Below are 26221 nucleotides of genomic sequence, written 5' to 3'. Positions count from 1 at the left end.
ATGGTCTGAGTTAAGAATATTCAAAGAATCTGAATATACTCTGTTGAAAATTTAGGTTATTTGATGTTTTACTGTAACTGCAGTGATTTTCATGAGGATTGTTGGTTTGTAAACACAGTTAACAATTGCATACCTACTGTACTGTCCACTTCATATTTTTTACTCTAGTAGAGTTGAAAACCATCTAACTAACATGGAAAGTGTTTCTAAAAAGTTATACAGATTTCCACAAGTCCTAGGAGTATGGGATTCACTCAGCTAGTAAAGGCAAGGAAAATAGACTGAACAACTATTTAAAGTACTCTTGGAACTCTATGAACTTTTATTGTTAATAAATATTTATTAGAGTACTGGCAAAATTATTACACTTTCCTCAGATCTGGGAGGTTTTTCTTAAAGTTACTAGCCATTCGTAGAGGAGCTTGGGATACCTGCCATACATTGTTAACCGTGAAATTGTGATGATGTGTCTTTAAATTAGCCATTTTTATATGTATTTCTGATGACCCAGTTTATACATCTGAGTGGGTCATGACATTTTCAACCCCATTTTAGCAATATGAGAAGAGAAAGTCTACTTGTATTTCTATAGATTGGAAAATATATATATATAGTCAGAATATAGTCATTAACCAAATGTTTTCTCCTTAATTTGATGAACTGTCTTCATTTTAGAACTTCCCCCTCTCACCAACTATTTATACCTTGCTAGTATAAAAGACTTCGTCTTAAATCCTTAAAAACCTTTGAGAAACATATGCTTGTTTCTATGAGCGTTTAGCTCATGGAATGTCTAATATAATGTCTAATATAAAATTATAATATAATATAATGTCTAATATAAAATTGATAGTGGAAAAAGATACATAACCACCCATTCATTAAACTGACATGGAGTATCATATCTAATTCACTTCTTCTTCTTTCTCTTTCATACTCTACTAAAGTGCCAATTCCAGCGTCTTTTTTAATGGCTTGGTGCTATTTCTTTGGTATTGCTACTTTAGTAGGTAATCAGGTAATATTGTCATCGGATACTCCAGGCACTCTTCACTGGGAATACAGGGAGAAGAAAAGAAATAGGGGTAGTAAATCAATTCATACATAAACACAAATTGATACAAACACTATAAATGTAGAATATACTTAATTTTGCATCTCTTTGGGGTAGAGTACTGTTATCTTTGTAACTAAATTTTCAGCATAATATTTTGTCCATTGCAGCTTTGTAGAGCCATTCTCTTGCTCTAAGGCCCTCTCTACACATGGTTGGGATTATTCATATTTGTAGGTGGTTGTTCCATGCAACACAGGCACACCCTCTGTCTTTGATTCACCAAAGCAAATTGATGCATGTATACTTGCATTTCAGTTGAATAAACACAGATCTACAAATATGTTTATGAAAGTATATAAAATATTGAAATATAATTTATTCCATAATAGGTAGATAACTTCACCCAGTGAATAAAACGGTCCTTGAGTAGATTAGAAGATTTAAAAAAAAACGGATTGAGAATGGAAATAAAGAATAGCATGGCTACGTGACTACATCTTAATTGTTCTCCTGGATCCAGAGTTGTTAATCCAGACTTTGGTGCCCACCCATGGGAGGATTAGTTATCACAGATACAATAGCCTACTTGATGTTTCTGAATTGGACTTACTCTTTAATGTCACTAATGTATTTAGTAAATTTGTGGGTTTCTCCTGAAATTTGCTTTTATTTACATCTGAAGAAAGTGATTAATATATATATATATATATATATATATATTTTAGACAAGGTCTAAACCAACCTGAAAAGGACCAATTGGTTCAGTCTATTTATTAAAGAAAAAACAAATTATTATAAAAGAAATAACCAAGATGTGTTGTTTCAAGTTACATAGACATTATGGGTAGTCAACTGTACCTTTCAGTTAGTTATCAGATTTTACACATACCTCTGAAATTAATAGGCCAGGAAAATCAGTATTTCTTAAAGCTTCATCTGATTGAAATCAAAGTGCATTATTATCATAGTCTCTTTCCTCTTATCAAAAATGGGCACATGACTGATTACCTTCATCATGCTTCTTTCTTTACTTCCCATGGCCATGGGAACAGAATTAGCAAACGCCTTCACACTAAGACTTATTCACTCAGCAACACGGCAGTGTCTCTGGATATAACTAGACATTTCTCCTACCCCTTTAAAGATGATCATATAAATTCAGAAGTAATTCTTATTAAAAAATATTTGAGGATATCTGGAATATTTTATAAATGTAACCTAACAACTAAATTACCCTGTCATTAGTCTCATAAAACTCAATTAAGTAAATTAAAAATTATTTTTTTAAAATGATCCTTATTATAATTTTTTAGATTAGCATTATTCTGAATGATGAATTCAGAAACCTAAATTAGGAATTTTTAAATATTTCAGCTCAAAGACTTTAGGAGGCTTAAAGAAAATCAAAGTTAGCATGCTACAGGAGTATTTTCCAAAGGCAAAACATGATTTCAAATATTTTTGTTCACCACATTAATTTGTTTTTAAGTTATTGAGTACTAATTTGTTATTGCCTGGGAAACCCTACATAGATTTCAAAAGTAAAATCAAATGTTTTTAGTAAAATGTGTAATTTACATTTGCTATTAACCTTTTAGAGAGTAAGAAAATTTCATTAATAAAATCCTCCTGCCTTTTTATTACTAATTTCATGACACAGGTGGGGAGAAGAAAATTCTGATTTTAAAGTTTTAGACTGCTGTTCCATTGAAACAAGTAAAAGAATTAAGTTGTATATGTGTGTGTGTCTGTGTGCGTAAGATTAAAAAAAAAATTACCAAAATTAAGTTTATTTTTAAACTTTGATTACTTTATAAGATATCATATGAGAGGTTTTAGGTTGTGCCTCTTTTTTAAGCTGTATTTAGTATTGATTTGTCAGTTTTACCAAATGAATCAACCAAGTTAAATTAGATAAAACTTAAGGTAACTTTAACATTATGAATAATTCTTTTTCAACCATCAATATAGGACTTTTTGTAAACTTAGGTCCTAAGTTTCCTCTCCAAATTTCTTAAGAAAAAAACCTTAACCCTTGCTACACACACACAGATTACTCTTTTTTGGTGTATATCTCATTAAGTTCCAAAATGAGCAAGAACTACAGAATTCAAGATACACCTGATCTGTCAGTTTTTCAATTTCCTTGGGCTTTATAATCTATATGATAGAATGTGCAGTGGTAGCTGCCAGAAGGTGACCAAAGTTTATCTTATTTATGCCTCCTAGCTTTCTTTAATAAAAAGAATCACTGAGTTTGCATTATTTTAAAGGCCCCCCAATACAGTGTGGTTTCATTATTCACTATTATTATGAATGTTTCAGTTAAAGATATGAAACATGACAATTCAGTGTAAAATTTTTTGAAAACTATTAAAATTACAGTCATTATCTAACCTCAAGTACAGAAATGGTCCAGTTCAACCAAAAGGGAATTGTTTTTTCATTTAATTTTTATCCTAATGTTGAGTTTTAATATATTTGTATTATTTATATATTAATTTATATTTTATGTCTATCTTTAGAGATAGATATGTTTAAAGGGAGTATTTCATCATGGTTTAATGATGTTATCCGTATGATCCTACTTGCTAATTTTACTCCCTCATCAAACTACGTTTTTACCTTCAGTGACATTGTCAACAGCCAGTTGATGGCAACAGACAGCAGATAATTCTGGCTTAAACAATTTTAGGGCAATATGAGTAGTAGGAGAAAAGGTTCCTATCAAATAAATGATTTTCACAAGAAACAGAGAATATATGTACAGGAAATGTCTGGATGAATAATTTTCTTTTGATTTTCTCTGATTATATCAGGAAATTTTGCCACAGGTTTTATTGTTAGTAACTAGGAGAATCCAGAGACCTGAGCTATATTTTGAGATTTTGTGGTAATGAGCTTTGCAACCTAGTTCATTCATTGAACCTCTTTGGCTCCCTGATAACAAAATTATCAGCTAAATTGGAGAGTTAGACTAAAGGTCCCTTTCAGCTCAAAGTTTCTGTGATTTATTTTAAGAGATAACATGGTACAATAAAGAGAGCAAGATTTTGTAGTCAAATTGACCAAGAGTCATGATCAGCTCAATTACCTATTAGCTGTGACTATAATCAGAAACTTTGATACTTGAACTTCCATTCCTTCATTTGTAAATTGAAATTATTAATACCAAATTAGTAATGCCATCGTGAGGTTTGAAATATTGTATGTAAAGCAACCAATAAAGTCAGTAAAGTGATGGCACCTAGTTGTTCAACCAGTGGTCAATGCTATGATTGTTACTCTTTACAGTCAATGACAGGAATCCTGTAAAATTTACATGAAGAGCTGAAACGGCACTTGACCTAAAGTTTGGGACTTTGGTATTAGCAAAGCAAATTCTAGGAAGATAAAGGTTTGGAAGACTTAGGAGGGAGATGGACATTCTCAGCACAGAGAACTGGCTGTAGTTAACATTGTACAGCAAATCAGTCACTTGCACATAACCTACTTGATCGTCCCCACCTCTTTCCCCTTCTGCAGGTGAACGTCCCTTCCATTGTAACCAGTGTGGAGCTTCTTTTACTCAGAAGGGCAACCTTTTGAGACACATAAAGTTACACTCTGGAGAGAAGCCGTTCAAATGTCCTTTCTGTAGCTATGCCTGTAGAAGGAGGGACGCCCTCACAGGACACCTCAGGACCCACTCTGGTAAGTGCCACCAACTCTTTGAGTAGAAAGTAAAATATGAGAACTCAGGAGACTGCTATAGCATAACACAAAGTAACTTCTAACTTTGGTGCGTAGCTGGGAATGAGCTAGACAGTATTTTTATTTGTGTACACTGAATAACTGACAAATCTTGCAGGATGCATATGGCCCTTCTTTTTTAGGCTTACAGACTTGGCAGAAAGGAGTACTGTCAACTGAAGAGTTTCAAGCCATTGAAGAAAACAGCTGTTACATAAATTTTCTATGATTTTTAAATTTTACAATTATTAATGCAGTAATTATGGTTAATCCAGAATAACGGAAAATCTAGTAAAATATCATCGTTACGTGCTGTTGTTACCATAGAGGAGAGGAAAGCTGTGATATTATTTTGACTGATATGGTACCTGGGCTGGGACCTCAGTGGGAAGTCAAATATCACTATTTTTAAACTTGAAAATATTATGCTCATTAGAAAATTGGCGGTGAGAGTGTTTTATGTTTAATTTTAACCCTCCTTGTTTCTTTAACTCTCAAACTATAGTCATTGGATGCTCTCTGAAACTCTTCTCTGCTTCATAAATCATCATTTAAAAATCTAGAACAAGTTTGATTTTATTTTAAATGCCAGAATATAGTGCATACAAGCAAAAGAATGATTAGATACCGAATGAATTTCATTTGGCTTTAGCATGAATTGCCATAACTAAGAAGTTAAAGGTGGAACATTAATATAGAATACTCTTCAAGCCAGTTTTATATGCTCCTTCTGTTCATAATGATGTATTAAAATTTAATTTTAATATGAAGATATGATGGAAGTGATATCTTCATCTACATTGACAAATTATATTAGAGAGTGCTGTGGGTTGTGAGGTAATGCTCATACTATCTTTCTTTACATTTTTCCTGTTAATCCTTAAGGCTTTACACAGTTTTTTAACGTGAATGTGAAATAATGTAAAACTATTCTAGACATTAACTCTTAAATTTGGGGCTGTTACAGAAAAATGAAATTAAAGCAAATATTAAACTGTTTTAAGTATATATTTTATATTCATCCCTGACTTAAAGCAGTTCACTCATTTCCAACTATCACACATTATATTTTATTTAAAAATTATGCTGTGAAAATTATATCTTAAAGTGGTATTGTTTTATTATAAAAAGTATTCTTTATTGAAAGATATTTTTAAGACCTGACAGTTATTTCCTTTAGGTAGCCATGCACTCTGGCTTATTAAAGTATTATTCAGTTGACCAAGGATTATATAAAACATAGCTTTTCATGAGGATGAAGTTGAGGCAGAAATATAACTTTAAACATCTATTTCCACTGGTCACAAAATTTACAAAACTGTGTTGTTTTTACTATCACGGTTTAGTGTATACATGTAATTTTGCCTGGTGATTGCTAGATTGCTCTTAGAAGGTTCACTGCCTGTTGACACCTCTGGAAGGCATTTGACAGTCATCTCAATTTGTTTCCTTGATTTCCTTTTTGTTCTTTCAAGAGATTTATCCCTGTGGGTAGTGTCTAAGAAGTCAAGACACCTTGGTTTTTGTGTTAGACTAAGCTGGACGGCTACAATTGGTTTCGTTATGCAGATTAGGCATGGCCCATATAGGGGCTCCTGGTTGGTGGCTAGTGGAATGAGGGGAGGGAAAGATGTCACCCAAAGTAAGCCCCTTCCACTGGCTTTGCAAGGCCGGACCCTATAATTTACATGGTTCTATATAATTATAAAGTTTATGTGCATAAAGCAAAGCTGTTTCTATGAAACTGTAAATTTTGTAAATAAATACATTTCTACTTTGAGGTTCAAAAAAAAGACATGGTCCCTTTAACTGCTATTATGCTGATTTTGCATTTTGGTATACTAAGTCATGACTTTTGCAGATACATAAACAGATATGCTCAAATTGGCTAATAAGGGGAGTTTAATGGAGGGATGAGAGGGGGAGAGGGGTATCATCTACTTACTGCATCATCAAGGGGTGAAGTCAGTTCAGACCTACTTCCAACACTAACCATCACCAATGCTTTTCACAATATATATGGCTTTCTTCTTCCACTGCCAATTTCATCTTCCCCTTACTTTCACCCTCTTTTTAGCCCCTGGTCTGGACAGGGTTCTTTATGGGTGATCCTGAATTCCTACAACATTGAGTATTTGGTGGCCCTTCCTTCCTTGGATTACTGTAGTTTTTCAATAACCAGCATTATTGGAGAAGTTTTTGTTAGAGATGCCCCACTAAATCTCCTGAGTTTCAAACATAGTTGGCCTTGCCCATATCATATAACAACAACCCCAGATCATTTTGGTAATCTGGAAAAATTACCAGCCAATAGCCCACTCCTCTTCCTGTTAATTCAGCAGCTTAAAATGCCCCAAATAGCCGGGAGTAGTCTCAGCTTCCAATACAATGGTAACAGAACTCTGATCCCTGGTGGAAACATTCTTCCTTTGGGCACTGAGATCTCCAAAACCACCAATCCCAAGATTTCAGCACAGGAAGTGAAAATCCCTTAAATGAGTTATTTGAGGTATTTGTGTTGTGTCCACTACTACCTTAACCTCTTTTTTCTCAAACTTATGCATTCTGGCAATGGAGGAGATAGATGACTTCTGGCATTTATCACATCCTATAGAACACACCCAAACTTCTCCCAGCTAGCAACTATACATGAACCACTCCACTGGTAGGCCAATTTACCACTCTATTTGGCCAAATGATTCTGGATGACGTGGCATGAGGTATGGCCAGCGAAATCTATAGGTTTGAGCCCATTTCTACATTTCCTTTTCCGTGAAAAGAATTTCCTGGTTAAAATCAATATTTTAAGGAATACTATGATAATTGTGAAGGCATTCTGTTAAATCCAGGCGTAGAGGCACATCCAAAAGTACTGAAGGAAGGGGAGGTAAATCTATATACCAAATATCTATCAATTCCTATGAGAATAAATTTCTCCCTCCTTCAGGTTGAAAGAAGTTCATTGTAACCTGCCACCCATTAATTGACTGGTCGATCACCTCGGAGAATAATGCTGTATCAGTGTCTCAGCATTGGAAAGTGGTGAACTCAGCAGTTGTGGTAGTTAAATCAGCCATAGAGAGGGGGAAATCTATGTTGTTGAAGCCATACATAGTTTCCACCCTTGTTCCCATTGTCACTTTGTACATGGGCCACTTGAGCAAGCACCAGGGTAGCTAGATAAAGAATCTGTCATCCATAAAACAGATTGTGTTATTGGCTTGGGTCACCCATCACATAATCTTGCTCAGATTACTAAGAGGGTTCTCCACAATGGAAGCCCTCCAGAGGGAATTCACGTAGTAACCATGTTGTCACACTTTGTACCAATTCTGAGAGGCACATCTGCATAACTCTCCCAAACCTTCAATCTCCAATCTTCCAGTCTTGTTCTTCCAAGTCCTTGACCATATGGCCATGCCATGTATCATTACCTCAGCTATCTCTTCTTCCATGCAAACCATACAATCTGAAATTCTGCTAGGGGGTTATCTTTCGCTACTATATTCCAGGGGCAGCCCCCTTCATTGGGCCTATAACACAGTAGTTGCAGCTAATACTAAATACCATACAATCCATTTACAAGCTGGGTTCATGTGGTTTTATCCTACATTAATTGGTCATTGAGAACACCCCATGAGGCCAGATTGTGAGAGACTGTGAAGCAGTAGTAGCAGGTATCAGAAACACGTGAGCTACTTGCTCATGATGTATACTTGGGCTTCCCAAACCTGTGTGATCCAAGTTTCATTTAATAATGAAATGCTCTTGTGCACGTCTTATTGTATGATATGTTGAATCGGATTAACACATAGTTCATTTTGTCTAGTTTGGGCCACGTAGTCTTTTGGAGTCGCATGGCCTAATACTCAGTCTTAACAAGAATCCAATAACAAATTAAGAGCTGCTTTTCAAATGGCAAATCATTACTGAGAAGATCACATATCTTTACTCCACTAGGGATTTGCATTCTCATGCTTCAGAGGCAGATGTCATACACCATCTTTGCTTACCACAGATATTTCCAAAAATCATTGCATTTCTGGATCTTAGAACCAAAGGTCTAAATAGCAGCTTTCATTACAGCAGAGGTACACTGCAGATTCATTTCTTGCCCCAGTCCCCCCTCAACGTTGGCAGCCTCGTTGATTATCTAGTACATGCATCAGAGCAGAACACCCAAACGTGGTATATCTTGCTTCTAAAATTCAAAGAGGACACCACATTTTCTGTCTCCTTCTTCATAATGAAAGGTACAAGGTGCAACAACTTATCATTTACTATAGAGGCTCTTATTTCAACATGCCTATATCGCTAGGCCCCTAAAATTTCACCAATGCTGCAAATCTCAACTTTTCATAGAGATTATCTCCTATGCCCTAATATATGTCTTACTGAGGCATCTTAAGTGTTTACTACTTCCTGACCCATCACCAAATCCAATTAGTATGATACTATGAATGTAATCTTCCAGCTTGATGTTATGTGAGATGTCAAGATGAACAAGATTTCTTTGGACTATATTATGACAAAGAGAGAAGAGTTGACCTAGCCTTAAGGTAAGGTAGTGAAAGTATGTTGACCCTGCATTGTGAAGACAAACTGCCTCTGATTATCTTTGTTGATAAGGAATTACTTTTAAAAGAAATTAAGTCAGTAGCTCCATACATGGTATCAGGTACTATGTTAATATGCTCCAGCAGAGATACTACTACTAGAACTGCTTCTGTAGTTGGCATTATGTGATTAAACTGTCATTCAACCATAGAACCATCTAGGTCTTGCATTAGCCTAACAAACAGCTTAAACGGGTATGTAGTAGGAGTGACCACCCTAGCATCCTTCAGTTTTAGTTTATTATCTTGGAAAAAATGATAGTTCTAGGGCTGCAATCTCTTATATGGTAGCCACTAGTCACATGTGGCTGTTAAGTACCTTCATATGGTTAACGCCACATGTTGAAATTATATTTATTAAATATATTATGAAAATTAATTCCACCTGTTGAAAATGTGGCTATTAGAAAAGTTTAAATTATATATGTGATTCATATTTTCATTGGACAGCACTGTTCTTGGCTTTTTATAATAGACCTCCTGCCATGGGTCAGGGAACCAGTGTAAGGGTTCTTCCCATTACTAAATGCATTTATTCCTATGATACTATAAGATGGACTTGGGTGAAGTCTCCATATATATCTTGACCTCCATAAGCTCCCAGTTTGACTGGTGGGCCACAGTGGTATTTTGGGTTCCAGGGATTAATGTCAATTCAGAGCTAATCTAATACAATTGTCTAATAACCTGCAGAAGGATTTGGTATTTTCCTTCTCCCAATTCACAGTCACCCTCATAAATGGCCACAGGTGATTCTGGAATGGCTTAGAGGAAAATTCATAGCATACAGCGGTGGCCAGGTTTCAGGGCCCTTCTGAAAGGGACTCTGGCTCCACCTAAAATTATGTGACTCTGGATATGTAAATAGACTTAGGTCTGGGCAGTGGATAAGAGATCATGAATCCCACTACGGCGACTAAAGTTGGGTTTTTGCCCACAAGACCTAGACTTTTTCTGTCCATGTAAGATAGTTAGCAGCTTGGCAGTCTAACCATCGTTTTCATTCTTGGAGGATCTGTAATCCATTAGCCATTTCCATAGAACCCTGTGGCGCAAAACACATTGTTATCCCGTCCCCGTGGCTTATTAAGATAATTGCACTTCCTGAAATTAATTTCTACCACAAAGCCTCTGCCATCTCAGAAGATCACATTGGATACATTTAAATTAGGGAGCCCAGATCTGTTGGTAACATCTATCATTGTTCTCTCCAGCCTAGAGAAGACAGTTACCGGGAAGCTTTCCAAGCACGCTGGTTCTTTCCTCACCAATGTAATTCTTTGGTGAGGCCCTTCCAAGGGTATGGTTAGGGGAGGACTGAACAGGGTCATTCATAATAGATCCTTTCAAATATTCTTTTTCTGTTGTTGTTTGTTTGTTTTTGTTTTTGTTTTTGCAGTACGCGGGCCTCTCACTGCTGTGGCCTCTCCCGTTGTGGAGCACAGGCTCCAGACGCGCAGGCTCAGTGGCCATGGCTCATGGGCCCAGCCGCTTCGCGGCATGTGGGATCTTCCCGGACCAGGGCATGAACCCGTGTCCCCTGCATCGGCAGGCAGACTCTCAACCACTGCGCCACCAGGGAAGCCCTTTTCCAATATTCTTACTTGAGCTTTTGGACTTCTACTTTGGTGTGCCAAGAAAATTCTGCCCTTTCAACTTTTCACTGTGTAAGCCATCATTGAATCAAGGATTCAATAAACCAGTCACTCCCACCTGCTCAAGGCAATATATTAAATCCCAAATTCCAGATGAATGCACCTATATTGATAAATTTGGCCTGAGCTAGCATTTTAATTCATCTTCTTGGTATAAAACCCTTAGAATCAATCCATTTCCTTACATGCTATCTGGACTCCTTACTGATACAAATTGGTAAAGTTTTGCAATTCTTTCAGTGTACAGGCTGTCACCTCCTAAATATCCCTCGATTTTGGCTATATTAATATCTAACTTGGTATGAGCCTGGAGGGCCATGAGTGGTAACAGAAATGAGTCCTGAAAAGAATCGCCATTCTCTGATTGGGTTCCCGCCTCAGCTGAAGCAGTTGGAAGTCCTCTTACTATATGGAAAGGCTGATTTACGGGACTGTTGGTTTCCTTAAATGGAATGGTGGGGAGTGAAGACAAATGTGTCTTCTGGCAAGGATGGTTCGGGAGGGTTTAGGGGTTCAACATTCTGAACCTCAGTATTTGATTAGATCGTAACAACCCTTGTTTCACTCTTTCCCTATCATTACCCTGTTACCAAGACCAAATGGTATTGGCTTTGCCCATTTTTTTTAATATGGCAATTTCATAACCCTTCAAATCAGATTCTGCAGTTGGTCTTCAGCCTTATTTGCCCTGAGCCGTAAGTAAATAAGGACTCTCTTAAAGCTAACAGAGAACTTTGATATTTCACCGCTGTTCTGACTTGAGCATTCAGGACCTTCGATTTGTCCTTTCTCCTTTGTATAATCCTTCAGGCCATCAGAAGTAGCCATGTAACACTACAGTCTTCACATTAGACACCACCATTGTTCCTTCAGCAAGTAAAGACCACAACTCCTAAAGCTTTGCCTTGCATCTGCACTTCATACTACCATCAGTGACAATTTGAATAATCATGTTGCTAGCACATGTCTAGAATTACCAGGATTTCAGTAACTTCCTGATAAGGAGGCCATGCTATTCTATTCAAACATGAGACACTCAGTGCCAGAATGCCATTTTGTCTGAGGCCTTGGGCCACTCGTGCTACCAATAACTATCAATCAGAGCCCTGATAGGAAAGCAGTAAGACACTCAAATGGGGAAAATGTGGAGACATTCATGAAAGCACTAATATTTACAAGAGAAGGGGTAGGCATAAAGAAAACCAACAGGGGATGGTTGCAATCCCATGTCTGAAGAGGTCACTGGAGTTAGGAGATGTAGGAGGCAGTCTTGAAACTGACCTTCAGTAGAGGAATGTACCCCTGCTAACCTGTGACTGAGGAATAAACACCTTGGCCTCACTCTTTCCACCCCTCCTGTCTTGCTGATGCCTTACATTAAATGAGCATAACCAGAAGCCAGAGGAAAAAGGAGCCTATTGATGAAGCCAATAGAAATTAGCTTTCTGCAGGAGTAGAGCAGAGTGAAAATGGCTGTAGAGGTGAAAGAAAATATGCCACAGATTGATTAAATTTAAGAACTAGTGCTTAAACTTACTAGTATAGGGTATTAAGTGTAATGTAATGATTTTTAATTCTAATTTCTGTTTTTTTATAAATACTATTATTAATATGAAGTATCTTGCTTCCTTCTCTTCCATCCCAACCCCTACTTTGGGTAATGAGTGCTCATTGTTTTATTTTATCTAGTTAGCTATTGTGTTCTACAGTATTAATACTGCATCTTTGCTTCCTGTGTTTTAGATTTGAAAATTTTCCATGTAGTAGGTTGGTAACAATGAGCCCAGTATTGATGTGCACTTACATATTTCTGTGAGATTTTATATCTATCAATCAGTTTAAGAAAAATATCTGGAACACAGTATACATTCAATAAATGCTAGCTTGTTCTTTCTTTCCTTCTTTCTTTCTTTCTTCCTTCCTTCCTTTCTTTCTTCCTTCCCTCCCTTGTAAGATCCCATATAAGCTGAAAGTTTCTATTTGGAACTCTCTTGCATACTCTAGAGGACACCGGGTAGTGTCTTGATTTTGGTTGCATAGCGCCAATAGTTAGGTTATTGACAGGTAATGTCTGGCATTTCTTGAACTCTCCATAGGCATGAGGCACTGTGCTAAGCACTTCCTATGGATTATTCATTTAATTAACACTCCTTTACCTGACATGAGCAAAATCAGGTAGTTTATCAATTAAAAACAGTACATCTAGCAATATGGGAAATTCTTTTCATAAAAAGGTCCTTAACATTTAAAAATATAAACATTGGGGTGGCCAAAAGTTTGTTTGGGTTTTTCCGTCAGATGTATGTTATTGGCCAACCCAATATAAAATATGCATTTAATCTTTTTTTTTAATATATATGTATATAAGGCCAGGCCCTTTCCTTTCAGTGAGGAATTTAGTTATGGAATTCCAAGTAATTTTCCTGGCCTAAACCACACTCATATCACATCATCTCTAATTCCATTTTCAGTTTCTTTAAGAACTTAAAGAACTTGTGAAACAATCAGAATTCTATTAAAGTTTTTAAAGATTTTTCTTGGGCTTCCCTGGTGGCTTAGTGGTTGAGAGTCCGCCTGCTGATGCAGGGGACACGGGTTCGTGCCCCGGTCCGGGAAGGTCCCACATGCTGCGGAGCGGCTGGGCCCATGAGCCATGGCCGCTGAGCCTGTGCGTCCGGAGCCTGTGCTCCACAATGGGAGAGGCCACAACAGTGAGAGGCCCGCGTAACGCAAAAAAAAAAAAAAAAAGATTTTTCTCACTAATTTTTAAGATTACCTTTGCCTACCTCCAATTCATTAGTAGTTTTTTTAAACTCACCTTTATTGAATTTTTCCAGAGTGGTAAAATTAGTTTTTATAGAAAGAACTTTCTTTCTGTACTTATTTTATTGGAATATGTATATTTGAATAATTTACTTAATTATGATAACAGGTACAGCTGGCATAAATAGGTTTGGCTAGAATAATAACTGACTGAACGTGAGTATCCAGTTCAACTGCTAGAAGTGTTTATGTCGGCATACCAAAGAAGGGCCTGGGAGCACCAGAATTTCAGTATGCTTTTCAAAGGGAATGGAGAGACAGAAAGCCTCTCGCTAATATTATTCCTAGTTTACAGGTGAGGAGACTGAGGCACAGAGAGGTCACACGGGCAGAGCCTGAATTCAAACCAAGACAGTCAAACTCCTAAATCTGTACTACATGCTACGGAATAAATGATACAGCCCCATATGTTTATTGCATCCTCTGTCTTGCTGAACTCTTTTAACTCAATGATAAAGCAAAAAAGAGTACTGTCTGGAAGTCAAGAGGTCAAGACAAATGGGTTTTCGAATGGGCTCATTGCAAATTAGCTGTGTGACTTTGTCAGATCACTTAATTTAATCTTTTAATCTTATGCTGTTCACATTATGTGATGCTAATAACAATCTGTTATCTTTTCTCCTGGGATTTTGCTGCCCATCAGTCACTAAGATCAAACCTTAAAGAGTAAAAGGGTAGTCCCCACTCCCCAGTTTTTTTTTTTTTTTTAGTTTTCTATTGTTTGTTTTAACTTTCAAAACAGATTTGCATAAAATGGAATAGGTCTTAAGATTTTCAGATGACCTTCATGGCACCAACATTACTTCTCTGCTACCATCTGCTAACATAAATCTCAGAACCTTGATATAGACAGTTTCCGATTTTGCACTTCTAGTTCCAGATATAGTTTGTTCATTTAAAATGCATTCCCTTTTAAAGAATATTTTTGAAAAAGCTCTGTGTTGCTGAATGCCAGCAGAAGTGTGAAACAATGTTGACTTTTCCCTCCCCCACCTTTGCCACTTAGTACTTGAATGATATTTTTCACACTGGGATGGAAGATGCAGTCACACATTTGATTGCATGTTTTAAATTTTGATAACATTTTTTTAATTTGGAAAGGATGCCCAATTTTATAAATAATTAATAAATCAGGGCTCCTTAAAGAACAAAAATATTTTGGTAGTGTTTGCCAGTATTTGCTATGGAAAAGTTTGTTTTCTAACAATAATTTTATTATTTATTTATTTATTTATTTTTTGTGGTACGCGGGCCTCTCTCTGTTGTGGCCTCTCCCGTTGCGGAGCACAGGCTCTGGACGCGCAGGCTCAGCGGCCATGGCTCATGGGCTCAGCCGCTCCGCGGCATGTGGGATCTTCCCGGACCAGGGCACAAACCCATATCCCCTGCATCGGCAGGCGGACTCTCAACCACTGCGCCACCAGGGAAGCCCTCTAACAATAATTTTAAACAGTATAATATTATTTCTGGAAATAGATTAATATGATCATCTTTTTTCAATAGCAGATAATTCCTGTCAACAACTCTTAGATTTTATTCCCAACTTCTTAAGATAGTAACAGGAGAAATCAGAACCTTTCTTACTTTTGTTATGGCAGTGCTATATCCTATTTGTGAAATATTGTCCATTTAGGGAAAAAAAAGTGAAATAATACAATCTAAGTTTTGTTTGTACAACAGTCATCAGTGTTTAATTTTTTTAAAACTATTTTCATGTATTATGGGTTAGAGCTATTCTGCTGATATTGATGCTGGATATTTCATTAGAATTGCTTTATTTTATTGCAGTATGTTGGCTAAATTTAAGACATCTAGCAATTGCAACCCTCTTTCTACTTTTGCCTCTTTGGAACACTCAAAAAGAAAGAATGACTGAGGAAGGAAAAAAAAAACCCAGATCCTTTTACATGTGAAATTTAAATGACGAGAAGGAAAGGAGAGAGAAATAAAGAATTGTATCATCAACAATATATCAGCTGGAGACCATTTCTAGTCCATTGAGTCAAATTTCTAGTCCATTGAGAAAAGTAAAATTTCTAGTCCATTGAGAAAGTAAACTACACTTTATAAACATATCCCAACCTTATATTAATATATAAGGTTGTAGGAAAATAAAAGATACTGGTTTATATTTTAAACTCTATCCATTAATCTGAGATTTACCACACAAATCATCTAATTTCCTTTATGTAAATTTATAACATAACATAGTATTTATGTCAGTTTTTTGTGCTGAATCAGTGCTCCTGCTATAAAAAATGTTTTATTAGTTTTGTCAGATTTTTAGTTTAGCAAGTGATTATAGTCCTTTCATTCTTAGAAATTTGATTAGTATGCTTCATACGTTAGGTGTTACTCCTTTTAATTGTCTTTATTATAGCCAGTACACTGGGGAAATAGTGTTACAATTAAGCCCTGAACCCCTATTAATCAAAACAATACTTAGCATACTTGTTATTTTTTAAATCTAGGAGGAACTAGAATTACATATTTTTTCCTAATTAGCACTTCAGGTATATTTCTCACATACTCTAATGCAGTGCCCAAATATTTAAAACACAATAGAAGAGTATGTATTTTTAATGTATGGAAACTTATGTAATATATATGCATTATACATTCCTTTGTATAAATTGTAAAGAGAAAAAAGTAAGTAAGAATGCCTCTTGCGCAGTCTCAAATGTTTTTATGCCATATGTAAAATTCAGTTTTGGCCATGGAATTGTACTGGACTTACATTCTTACAAAAAAATATTCTTTGCTTAAAAATGGAATCTTTTCACTTGAAAATGAACAATCCTATGTCCCAAGGAAACTTATCCACTGTCTCTTGTATTCCTTAACACTACTGTATTTTTACATTACTTATTATAACATTAAGGTACTGTTCAGAGACATATAAATAAAATATCCTCGAATAAGCAGATAAGTGTAGGAATTTTTTCTGATTTTTTTTTGTTCATCTCATTTTAAGAAAATAAGAATTACTTTGTGTTTTTAGTAAGACCTGTTATAAAAGTCAGAGGAAAACCTTATTAGCTTTCAGTTAAATCAGTATTTATTATATAATTATTTGGATATATCACCTAAAAATAAACACTTTTTAAAATTAGTTTATGTGATATATCTATAGCATATAACCATAGAATATATCTATTTGAGAAACCTTTCAGTGTCATAGTCTTTTGACTTAGGATCAATAAGCCTACATTATTCTGAGCATATGTCTAGTTTATTTCCAAACACCTCAGTTATGTTAATTTTTACAACATGATTTTGTAATCTATTCAATGTTTGACAAATTTCACTTAAGAAGTTTTTTCTTTATGTCTGGTTGTCAAGTTAAAGCTATTTTGTCCTATAAAAAGCAACTGGACCAGATGTACCATATAATATCCATCTGTTAAAACAACATCCGCCTCATTGTACATTTTTAGTTCTTTTATATAAGGACTGTCTTTTTGTTTTTTTAAGACCCTATAATTCCATGTACTATATTTTATCCATAAAAATAGCTCAGAAATATGGAATACTTGTATTAGTTTTCCTAATACTAATTTTTTTAAAAAATGTATCAGTTCAATAGTGTACTGCGGCAAACTCAAAAGTTTGCCTTTTATTTTTAACTCTATTTTATATTTTGTTCAGTTATTCCTTTAACTATCATGAGAATATACCTATAGAATATTATGACTCACCCTGCTTTTGAATATATTTGGATGTTCACATTTAGTGGACTATTAAACCAGCTAACAGGCATTTTCAAGGTATAAACTACATGCTCTTAGAGAAGCTGTTAAGAAAAGATAGTTTTTTCCTCCTCTTCAAATTTCTTGAAAATAAAGTTGAAAAGTAGCATCTGACTTGGTTTGAGATAATGCTAACCTTTAACCATACTGTTAAAGAAACAAGTTCATGTCAAATGCTCTAGTTTTAAGTCTTCTCATATGGGACAGTCTGTTACTTTGCCATGAGGATGATATGCCCTCAGATTTACTGTCATTTCTTACTAAGGGACTCACTACTACTGTCGCATCATTTCCTTAAATTACTGACTGTTCAGGAATTCCATAAACTAAAAGGTACTTCAAAGCACATGTGGCATTTGTAATCACTAACTTTCTTGTCTAATACACCCTTTTCATCTTGTTTCATTTAAGTTATCTTCCTGTTCTTGTCTCTCCTTCTGCCTTCTTCTCTTTGTTTTTCTCATAGGCTGTTTTCCCCCTAATCCTTCAATGTTCGCTTCAATATTACTTTGCTTTATTTTTCTGAGGTAAACAAAAAGTACATAAATAAGTACCTTAAGTTTCTATTACATATGAAATCTTTTTATAACATGGATTTGCTGTAGGTTATAGACCTTTGGATATTAATAGTACTGATCATTTTGTGAAATAAGAGTTTAAAATGTCTGAAAATTAGGTATGTGGCTAAAAGATTATCATTATCAGTTATTTCCATATTGACATTATTTTAAAACCAGATCACCATGACTTTTCTAACAGATTTGCTAAAGAGATCCATTCAAACAATACTAAGCCATAGACCAGTATAATGATAGACATATTGGATTAAATGATTCTGGTTATAGAAATTGAATTTAGTGTAGCTCATTCATAGCAGTGATGGTGCATTTAATGTAGTATAATTTGCCCTGCAGACTTCCCTTGAGAAGGAACTGTTTTCACCTGATTGTAGACCTGGCACCTGGCCCACTCTCTGGGTGATCTCCCAAGTGTGAACTTTGCCCACCCTTCACCCCTCCTTTCCTTCCTGGAGGTGGTAGATAGAGGAGGATTACATTGATAATTACACAAGCAGTGTCAGTTGCACATGTGATTTGCATAACTGTGCTGTGCTGATTTCACCTATCAAGTCCTGACACTTATGCCGGTGGTGCCTCTCTGTATGCTTTGCAATAAGCACTGAAGAGAGGGGATGGGATTAGTGTCTTCATTCCTGACTCAGACACACACAACACACATGCAAGGCCCTGCCCATTGAAAGCTGACCAGGAGGGAAAGCCACTTTCAGTCAGGCCAGCTGCTGTGACCATCCATGTGATTTCTACCCAGTAGAACACAAATAGTCATTATATACTCTACCTTATCTGGGCCTTATAAAAGAAATTAAGTTTTTAATAGCATATACGGTCTCATCTGTTTCAAATAGTGGTATTCATGCTTCTTTAAATTTTTGACACTTATTTCTAGAAGGAGTAATGGAAAAGCAGTCTTTCTTCTCTAACACATACTCATCTGATGTGGCTCTCCACGTTGGCTCAAAGACCAAATCAGATTAGTTTACTTCTGGAACCTTTCCTCCTTACCTTTTTCTATTCTCAGGAGTTCTAAAGAAATAAGCAGGAACCATGGACGTATTTCTTATTCTTCTCAGTTTTCTGTAGACAAGTTGAGTAGTACAGTTTTGCATCCTACCTGGATGTTACTGTGGACAGCCTGAGCTTGTGGCTGTTTCACATTTTCCTTTCCACAGTGCTGAGTCTGCAGGCCTGGCATGTTTGGAACTCCATGGCAGAAACAGGAGGGCAGCATGCCAACTTCTTTACTTACCCAGTGTCCAAAAATGAACATCACACTGTTTTCTGTTTTGTTTTGTTGAGGGTTTTTTTTTTTGCAAGCTAACCTCCACCCTCTCCTTTTATTTTTCCTACTTGATCCGTGCATGTGAGTCAAAGAAACCTGTTCATCCACAGCCTGTACTGTCTTGCCAATCTTGTAAGAAAACTCCCAAATGTTAGAAAACCATACAAATGAGGTAAATAAAACCCAGTACCATTCATTATAAGCATATAAAATATACTTAGAATATAATTAAAATTTTATTTAAGGTATCATAAATCATCAGTCAGCGTGGCTTCTCTCTAAATTGTACAAAAATATAATAAGCATATAGATAAAAACGAAAGATCCTAAATTCTGCATCTCAAAATAAAAGATCTTACTATATTCTCCTTTGCATCTGTATCCCTTATACTGTATCGATTGAATGAATGAAAGAATCTATGGATGCTTTCAGTTGAACATTCTTATATTAACTAGAAAGTTAGTTTTTTAAGATTACTGGAGATCAGTTGTGGTTATATGTGTTTCCTAGCAGATGATAAATGTCAGTCCATTGTAAAAATTAAAGTTAATGGCTAACATTTAACGGGCTCTTATTTTGTGACAAGCACTATTTTAAATGCCTTATTTTACAGATAAGTAGAGTCAAAGAGAGAGAGAGAGAGACGCTAATATCCCCACAATCTATAGTTTTGAATATTATGTGTATGGTCCTTATGTCAAGCTTTATCTTATTAAGGTTATTGTTCTTTTACCTTATATTTTAAATTTATATTTTGCCAACAATGTATTATTTGGATTAGATTTTAAACTTACACACAAGCACACAAAAGTGTTTGACATAATGAAACTAAAGAAACATATCATGCTTAAATAAACAAAAATGTTCCATAATGCTTGAGGACATATAAAAATTTAGAATAAAATAAATAAATCTAAGAATAGAATAACTCATCTATGTGAGAGTGCTTTTCAAAATTATGCTATGATATAGTCAAAATCTTACCATTATAACTACATATGCGTATTTCATACAATTTCCAATATATTCAGGAAAAGCTGGGGTATAAACTGCTTTTCCTGACTCCAGAGCCCATGCTCTCAGCTACCACACTCCTATTTTCCAATCTGCTCTTCATATAGCAGCCAGAACATTATTTTAAAAACTAGTTTAAATCATGCTATTCCTCTACTTAAAATCTTTTAATGGCTTTCCATTGTTCTTATAATAAATTAAACTGTTAATCATGGCCAGCGGAAGTTCTGCCCACCTCTTCTGTTTGAGCATATACCACTCTACCCCTCATGCTGTGTTCTTTGCCATGTGAGGTTCCTTAAGTTTTTCCCTACCCTTTTGGATTTTGCACTAATGATTCTAGAAGTCTCTACCTTCAGCTTTTTCCCCAGTTCTTGAAATGGTTGCTTCATTATCCTTCAGATATTTGCTTCAATGTCATCTCCTTGGAGATAATGCCCTTCTATAAGCACCCTATCTAAAGCATCCTCCTAGGTCCTCTCTATCTTGCTGTCTCTATCATAAAGTCTTATAAAGCTTGAACCAGAATCTGTGGTTATCTTTTTTGTTTGTTTATGCATATGTTACCTGTCTCCCTCCAGCTGAATGTAAGTTTGTGAGACTGTCTGTCTCCTCTGCCTTATTTATTAAGGTATTCCCAGCTCCCTGAATGGTGCTCGGCACATAATAGGTGATCAAAAAGTACTTGTTGATTAATTGAATGATGAGGGCCTTATGGTATAATGTAGTTGTTCTAAAAAAAATCCCCATAAAAAGGAAAGGGAGGGGCTTCCCTGGTGGCGCAGTGGTTGAGAGTCCGCCTGCCAATGCAGGGGACGCGGGTTCGTGCCCCGGTCCGGGAAGGTCCCACATGCCACGGAGCGGCTGCGCCTGTGAGCCATGGCCGCTGAGCCTGCGCGTCCGGAGCCTGTGCTCCGCAACGGGAGAGGCCACAGCGGTGAGGGGCCCGCGTACCGCAAAAAAAAAAAAAAAAAAAAAAAAAAAGGAAAGGGAAGAAAACACTGACCTATTCTAATTTCTGTAGAGTCAGCTAATGCATATTTTTAATGTTTTTCAGTGTATATACATTTAGATTTTTTCTTGTGAAATTAGATGTAGCTCAAGAGTGCTCTTTTTACTCACTCCTGGATAGTAAACATAACACACATGAGCGATGGCCTCTTTCAGTTGAAAATCCTTTGTGTTATGTGAAGAAGCTTTAAAAAGCTCTAATAATGAAACCACATTTATTCACTCAACACATATTTCTTAGCTATGTGCCAGGCATTTTTCTAGCACTTGAGATACAGCAGTGAACAAAAAGATCTTGCCCTATGTGACTTAACATTTTAATGAAGAGAGATAGGCAACCAACAGTAAATGTAATAAATAAGTCAACTATATAATGTGTTAGGTGATGAAAGCTACAGGCAGGAAAAAAGTTGCCATTTATTGAGCATTTACTGTGTCAAGTACCTTGTTAAGTTTTCTATGTGCATATTTTTATATTTCTCACAAAAATCCTATGAGTTAGGTATAAATAGTTCCTTATTTAACTTAACCTAGGGTTCACACATAGACAGTAAGCGTTAGGGCTTTATTTGAAAACTAAGTATGAAACCGTAGTATGGATATATGTATATATATCATTCTTTACCTTATGTGAATACTCCATAAATTAGAGATTATCTACTTCCAATTTACTTGGACCCCTTTGATATCCAAATTTCTTTCTTACTTGCATTGTTACAATATCTGAAAGCCTTGCTTACTTCCCTGAGTTATTATAACATTGGAAAGTCAGATGAGAAAAGTAGTTTAAAGTAAGAATAGAAATCATATCAAAAAGGAAAATTTCTGTGATGGGATTATTAATTTATTTATTCTATAAGCCTAGAAAGTTCTTCCTTGACTTTATACTTTTTATCCCCCATGATAAATGTTTTGCACATTTATAATAATGAAACAGTATCAAATACATCTGTTTGTCTTGTGTCTTAGATTTCTACTTCACCATCTCCTTGCTGTATTATAAATTTTTTTCACATTTGTAATTTCAGTGACTCCTTTTCTTATATTCATCAATCAATCAGTTAAATAATTATTGTTACATTTGCTATGAGAGAGGTGGGCATACCTCTAAGTTCAATGGTTTATGAATATTATGTTTATTATGATTATACATACCACACTTGAGGTAGTTGGTAAATATCTGTGGTATGAAAAACAACTGACTTGTATATACTTTTAACAGCTGCAAAAATTCTGAGATTTCAGCATCTTTGTTTTTTAAGTAATTAATTTATAGACAAATATAGAAAGAAGAAATAATTACACTCTCTATGATAAAGAAGATCCTGGAAAGCATAATTGTTACACTGCCAAAATATTTTACAATGTGTATATCATTCAGTTGCATTTAGCTTCCTTTTTTCAGGTGTTCAGTTGAAGAAATCTTGTGAACTTGTTACTTAAAAAGAATGATAGAAAAGTAGATGTCAGCAATATACATTCTTATGAAAGTAATCTTGCATGAGACTTCTTCTTTTTACAACTGTGCCTATTTTCTTCCACACTGAGCTAAAAATAAAAAGTAGATTCTTTTGCTTTCAATTGTCTGTGATAGTTTTCATTTAAAATGCTCATCCACACTTATGTACTGTTTTTCCTGGTGTTTGTGTCTTTATACTAAGTTTTTAATTTAATTCAAAAATTAATCATTCTACATTATAAAGCAAATGGAAATATTTGAATGGTTAAGTAATGTCAGCTCAGAGACTGGTTCAAGATGGCAGAGTAGAAGGACGTACGCTCACTCTCTCTTGCGAGAGCACCGGAATCACAACTAACTGCTGAACAATCATCGACAGGAAGATACTGGAACTCATCAAAAAAGATACCCCACATCCACAGACAAAGGAGAAGCCACAATGAGATGGTAGGAAGGGTGCGATCACAACAAAATCAAATCCCATAACTGCTAGGTGGGTGACTCACAAACTGGAGAACACTTATACCACAGAAGTCCACCCACTGGAGTGAAGGTTCTGAGCCCCGCATCAGGCTTCCAAACCTGGGTGGTCTGGCAACAGGAGGAGGAATTCCTAGAGAATCAGACTTTGAAGGCTAGTGGAATTTGATTGTAGGACTTCACAGGACTGGGGGAAACAGAGACTCCACTCTTGGAGGACACACACAAAGTAGTGTGCGCATCGGGACCCAGGGGAAGGAGCAGTGACCCCATAGGAGACTGAACCAGACCTACCTACTAGTGTTGGAGAGTCTCCTCAGAGGTGGAGGGTGGCTGTGGCTCACCATGAGGACAAGGACACTGGCAGCAGAAGTTCTGGAAAGTACTCCTTGGCGTGAGTCCTCCCAGAGTCCACCATTAGCCCCACCAAAGAGCCTGGTTCGGTCACCTCAGGCCAAACAACCAACAGGGAGGGAACCCAGCCCCACCCATCTTCAGACAAGTGGATTAAAGTTGTAGTGAGCTCTGCCCACCACAGCAACACCCAGCTCTACCCACCAGCAGTCCCTCGCATCAGGAAACTTACACAAGCCTATTATATAGCCACCTCTACCAGACGGCAGACAGCAGAAGCAAGAAGAACTACAGTCATGCAGCCTCTGGAACAAAAACCACATTCACAGAAAGATAGACAACATGAAAAGGCAGAGGGCTATGTACCAGATGAAGGAACAAGACAAAACCCCAGAAAAACAACTAAATGAACTGGAGATAGGCAACCTTCCAGAAAAAGAATTCAGAATAATGACAGTGAAGATGATCCAGGACCTCGGAAAAAGAATGGAGGCAAAGATCGAGAAGATGCAAGACATGTTTAACAAAGACCTAGAAGAATTAAAGAACAAATGCCTAGAAGAATTAAAGAACAGACAAACAGAGATGAACAATAAAATAACTGAAATGAAAAATACACTAGAAGGAATCAATAGCAGAATAATTGAGGCAGAAGAATGGATAAATGACCTGGAAGACAGAATGGTGGAATTCACTGCTGGGGAACAGAATAAAGAAAAAAGAATGAAAAGAATTGAAGACAGCATAAGAGACCTCAGGGACAACATCAAACGCAACAACATTTGCATTACAGGGGTCCCAGAAGGAGAAGAGAGAGAGAAAGGACCTGAGAAAATATTTGAAGAGATTATAGTTGAAAACTTCGCTAACATGGGAAAATAAATAGCCACCCAAGTCCAGGAAGCACAGAGAGTCCCAGGTAGGATAAACTCAAGGAGAAACACGCCAAGACACATAGTAATCAAATTGACAAAAATTAAAGACAAAGAAAATTTATGGAAAGCAACAAGGGAAAAATGACAAATAACATACAAGGGAACGCCCATAAGGCTAACAGCTGATTTCTCAGCAGAAACTCTACAAGCCAGAAGGGAGTGGCATGATATATTTAAAGTGATGAAAGGAAAGAACCTACAACCAAGATTACTCTACACCGCAAGGATCTCCTTCAGATTTTACGGAGAAATCACAAGCTTTAGAGACAAGCAAAAGCTAAGGGAATTCAGCACCACCAAACCAGCTCTACAACAAATGCTAAAGGAACTTCTCTAAGTGGGAAACACAAGAGAAGAAAAGGACCTACAAAAACAAACCCATAACAATTAAGAAAATGGTATTAGGAACATATATATCGAAAATTACCTTAAACGTGAATGGATTAAATGCTCCAACCAAAAGATACAGGCTTTCTGAATGGATACAAAAACAAGACCCATATATATGCTGTCTATGAGAGACCCGCTTCAGACCCAGGGACACATACAAACTGAAAGTGAGGGAATGGAAAAAGATATTCCATGAAAATGGAAAGCAAAAGAAAGCTGGAGTAGCAATACTCATATCAGATAAAATAGACTTTAAAATAAAGACTATTACAAGAGACAAAGAAGGACACTACATAATGATCAAGGGATCAATCCACGAAGAAGATATAACAATTGTAAATATTTATGCACCCAACATAGGAGCACCTCAATACATAAGGCAACTGCTAACAGCTATAAAAGAGGAAATTGACAGTAACACAGTAATAATGGAGGACTTTAACACTTCACTTACTCCAATGGAAAGATCATCCAAACAGAAAATTAATAAGGAAACACAAGCTTTAAATGACACAATAGACCAGATAGATTTAATTGATATTTATAGGACATGCCATCCAAAAACAGCAGATTACACTTTCTTCTCAAGTGCTCATGGAACGTTCTCCAGGATAGATCACATCTTGGGTCACAAATCAAGCCTCAGTAAATTTAAGAAAATTGAAATCATATCGAGCATCTTTTCTGACCACAATGCTATGAGATTAGAAATCAATTACAGGGAAAGACACGTAAAAAACACAAACACATGGAGGCTAAACAATACGTTACTAAATAATCAAGAGATCACTGAAGAAATCAAAGAGGAAATCAAAAAATACCTAGAGAAAAATTACAATGAAAACATGATGATCCAAAACCTGTGGGATGCAGCAAAAGCAATTCTAAGAGGGAAGTTTATAGCTATACAAGTCTACCTCAAGAAACAAGAAAAATCTCAAATAAACAATCTAAACTTACACCTAAAGCAGCTAGAGAAAGTAGAACAAACAAAACCCAAAGTTAGTAGAAGGAAAGAAATCATAAAGTTCAGAGCAGAAATAAATGAAATAGAAACAAAGAAAACAGTAGCAAAAATCAATAAA

The 26221-nt window shown here is 36.1% G+C and overlaps 1 protein-coding gene across 12 annotated transcripts in view; it reads left to right on the top strand.

The window, feature by feature from the left end:
- The window catches only part of IKZF2 (IKAROS family zinc finger 2), a 175910-nt gene that overhangs the window by 106463 nt on the left and 43226 nt on the right, over window positions 1-26221 (top strand). For all 12 annotated transcript variants that reach the window (XM_079923911.1, XM_079923910.1, XM_079923904.1 and 9 more), the window contains one exon: window positions 4583-4750. In XM_079923911.1, the coding sequence (XP_079780037.1) occupies window positions 4583-4750 (168 nt within the window). The remainder of the gene's footprint in view (window positions 1-4582; window positions 4751-26221) is intronic.

Source organism: Stenella coeruleoalba (genome assembly GCF_951394435.1).
Source record: "Stenella coeruleoalba genome assembly, chromosome: 6".
NCBI classification, from domain to species: Eukaryota; Metazoa; Chordata; class Mammalia; order Artiodactyla; family Delphinidae; genus Stenella; species Stenella coeruleoalba.
Note: the sequence above shows the minus strand (reverse complement) of the source record. Positions and strands in the feature narration are given on the sequence as shown.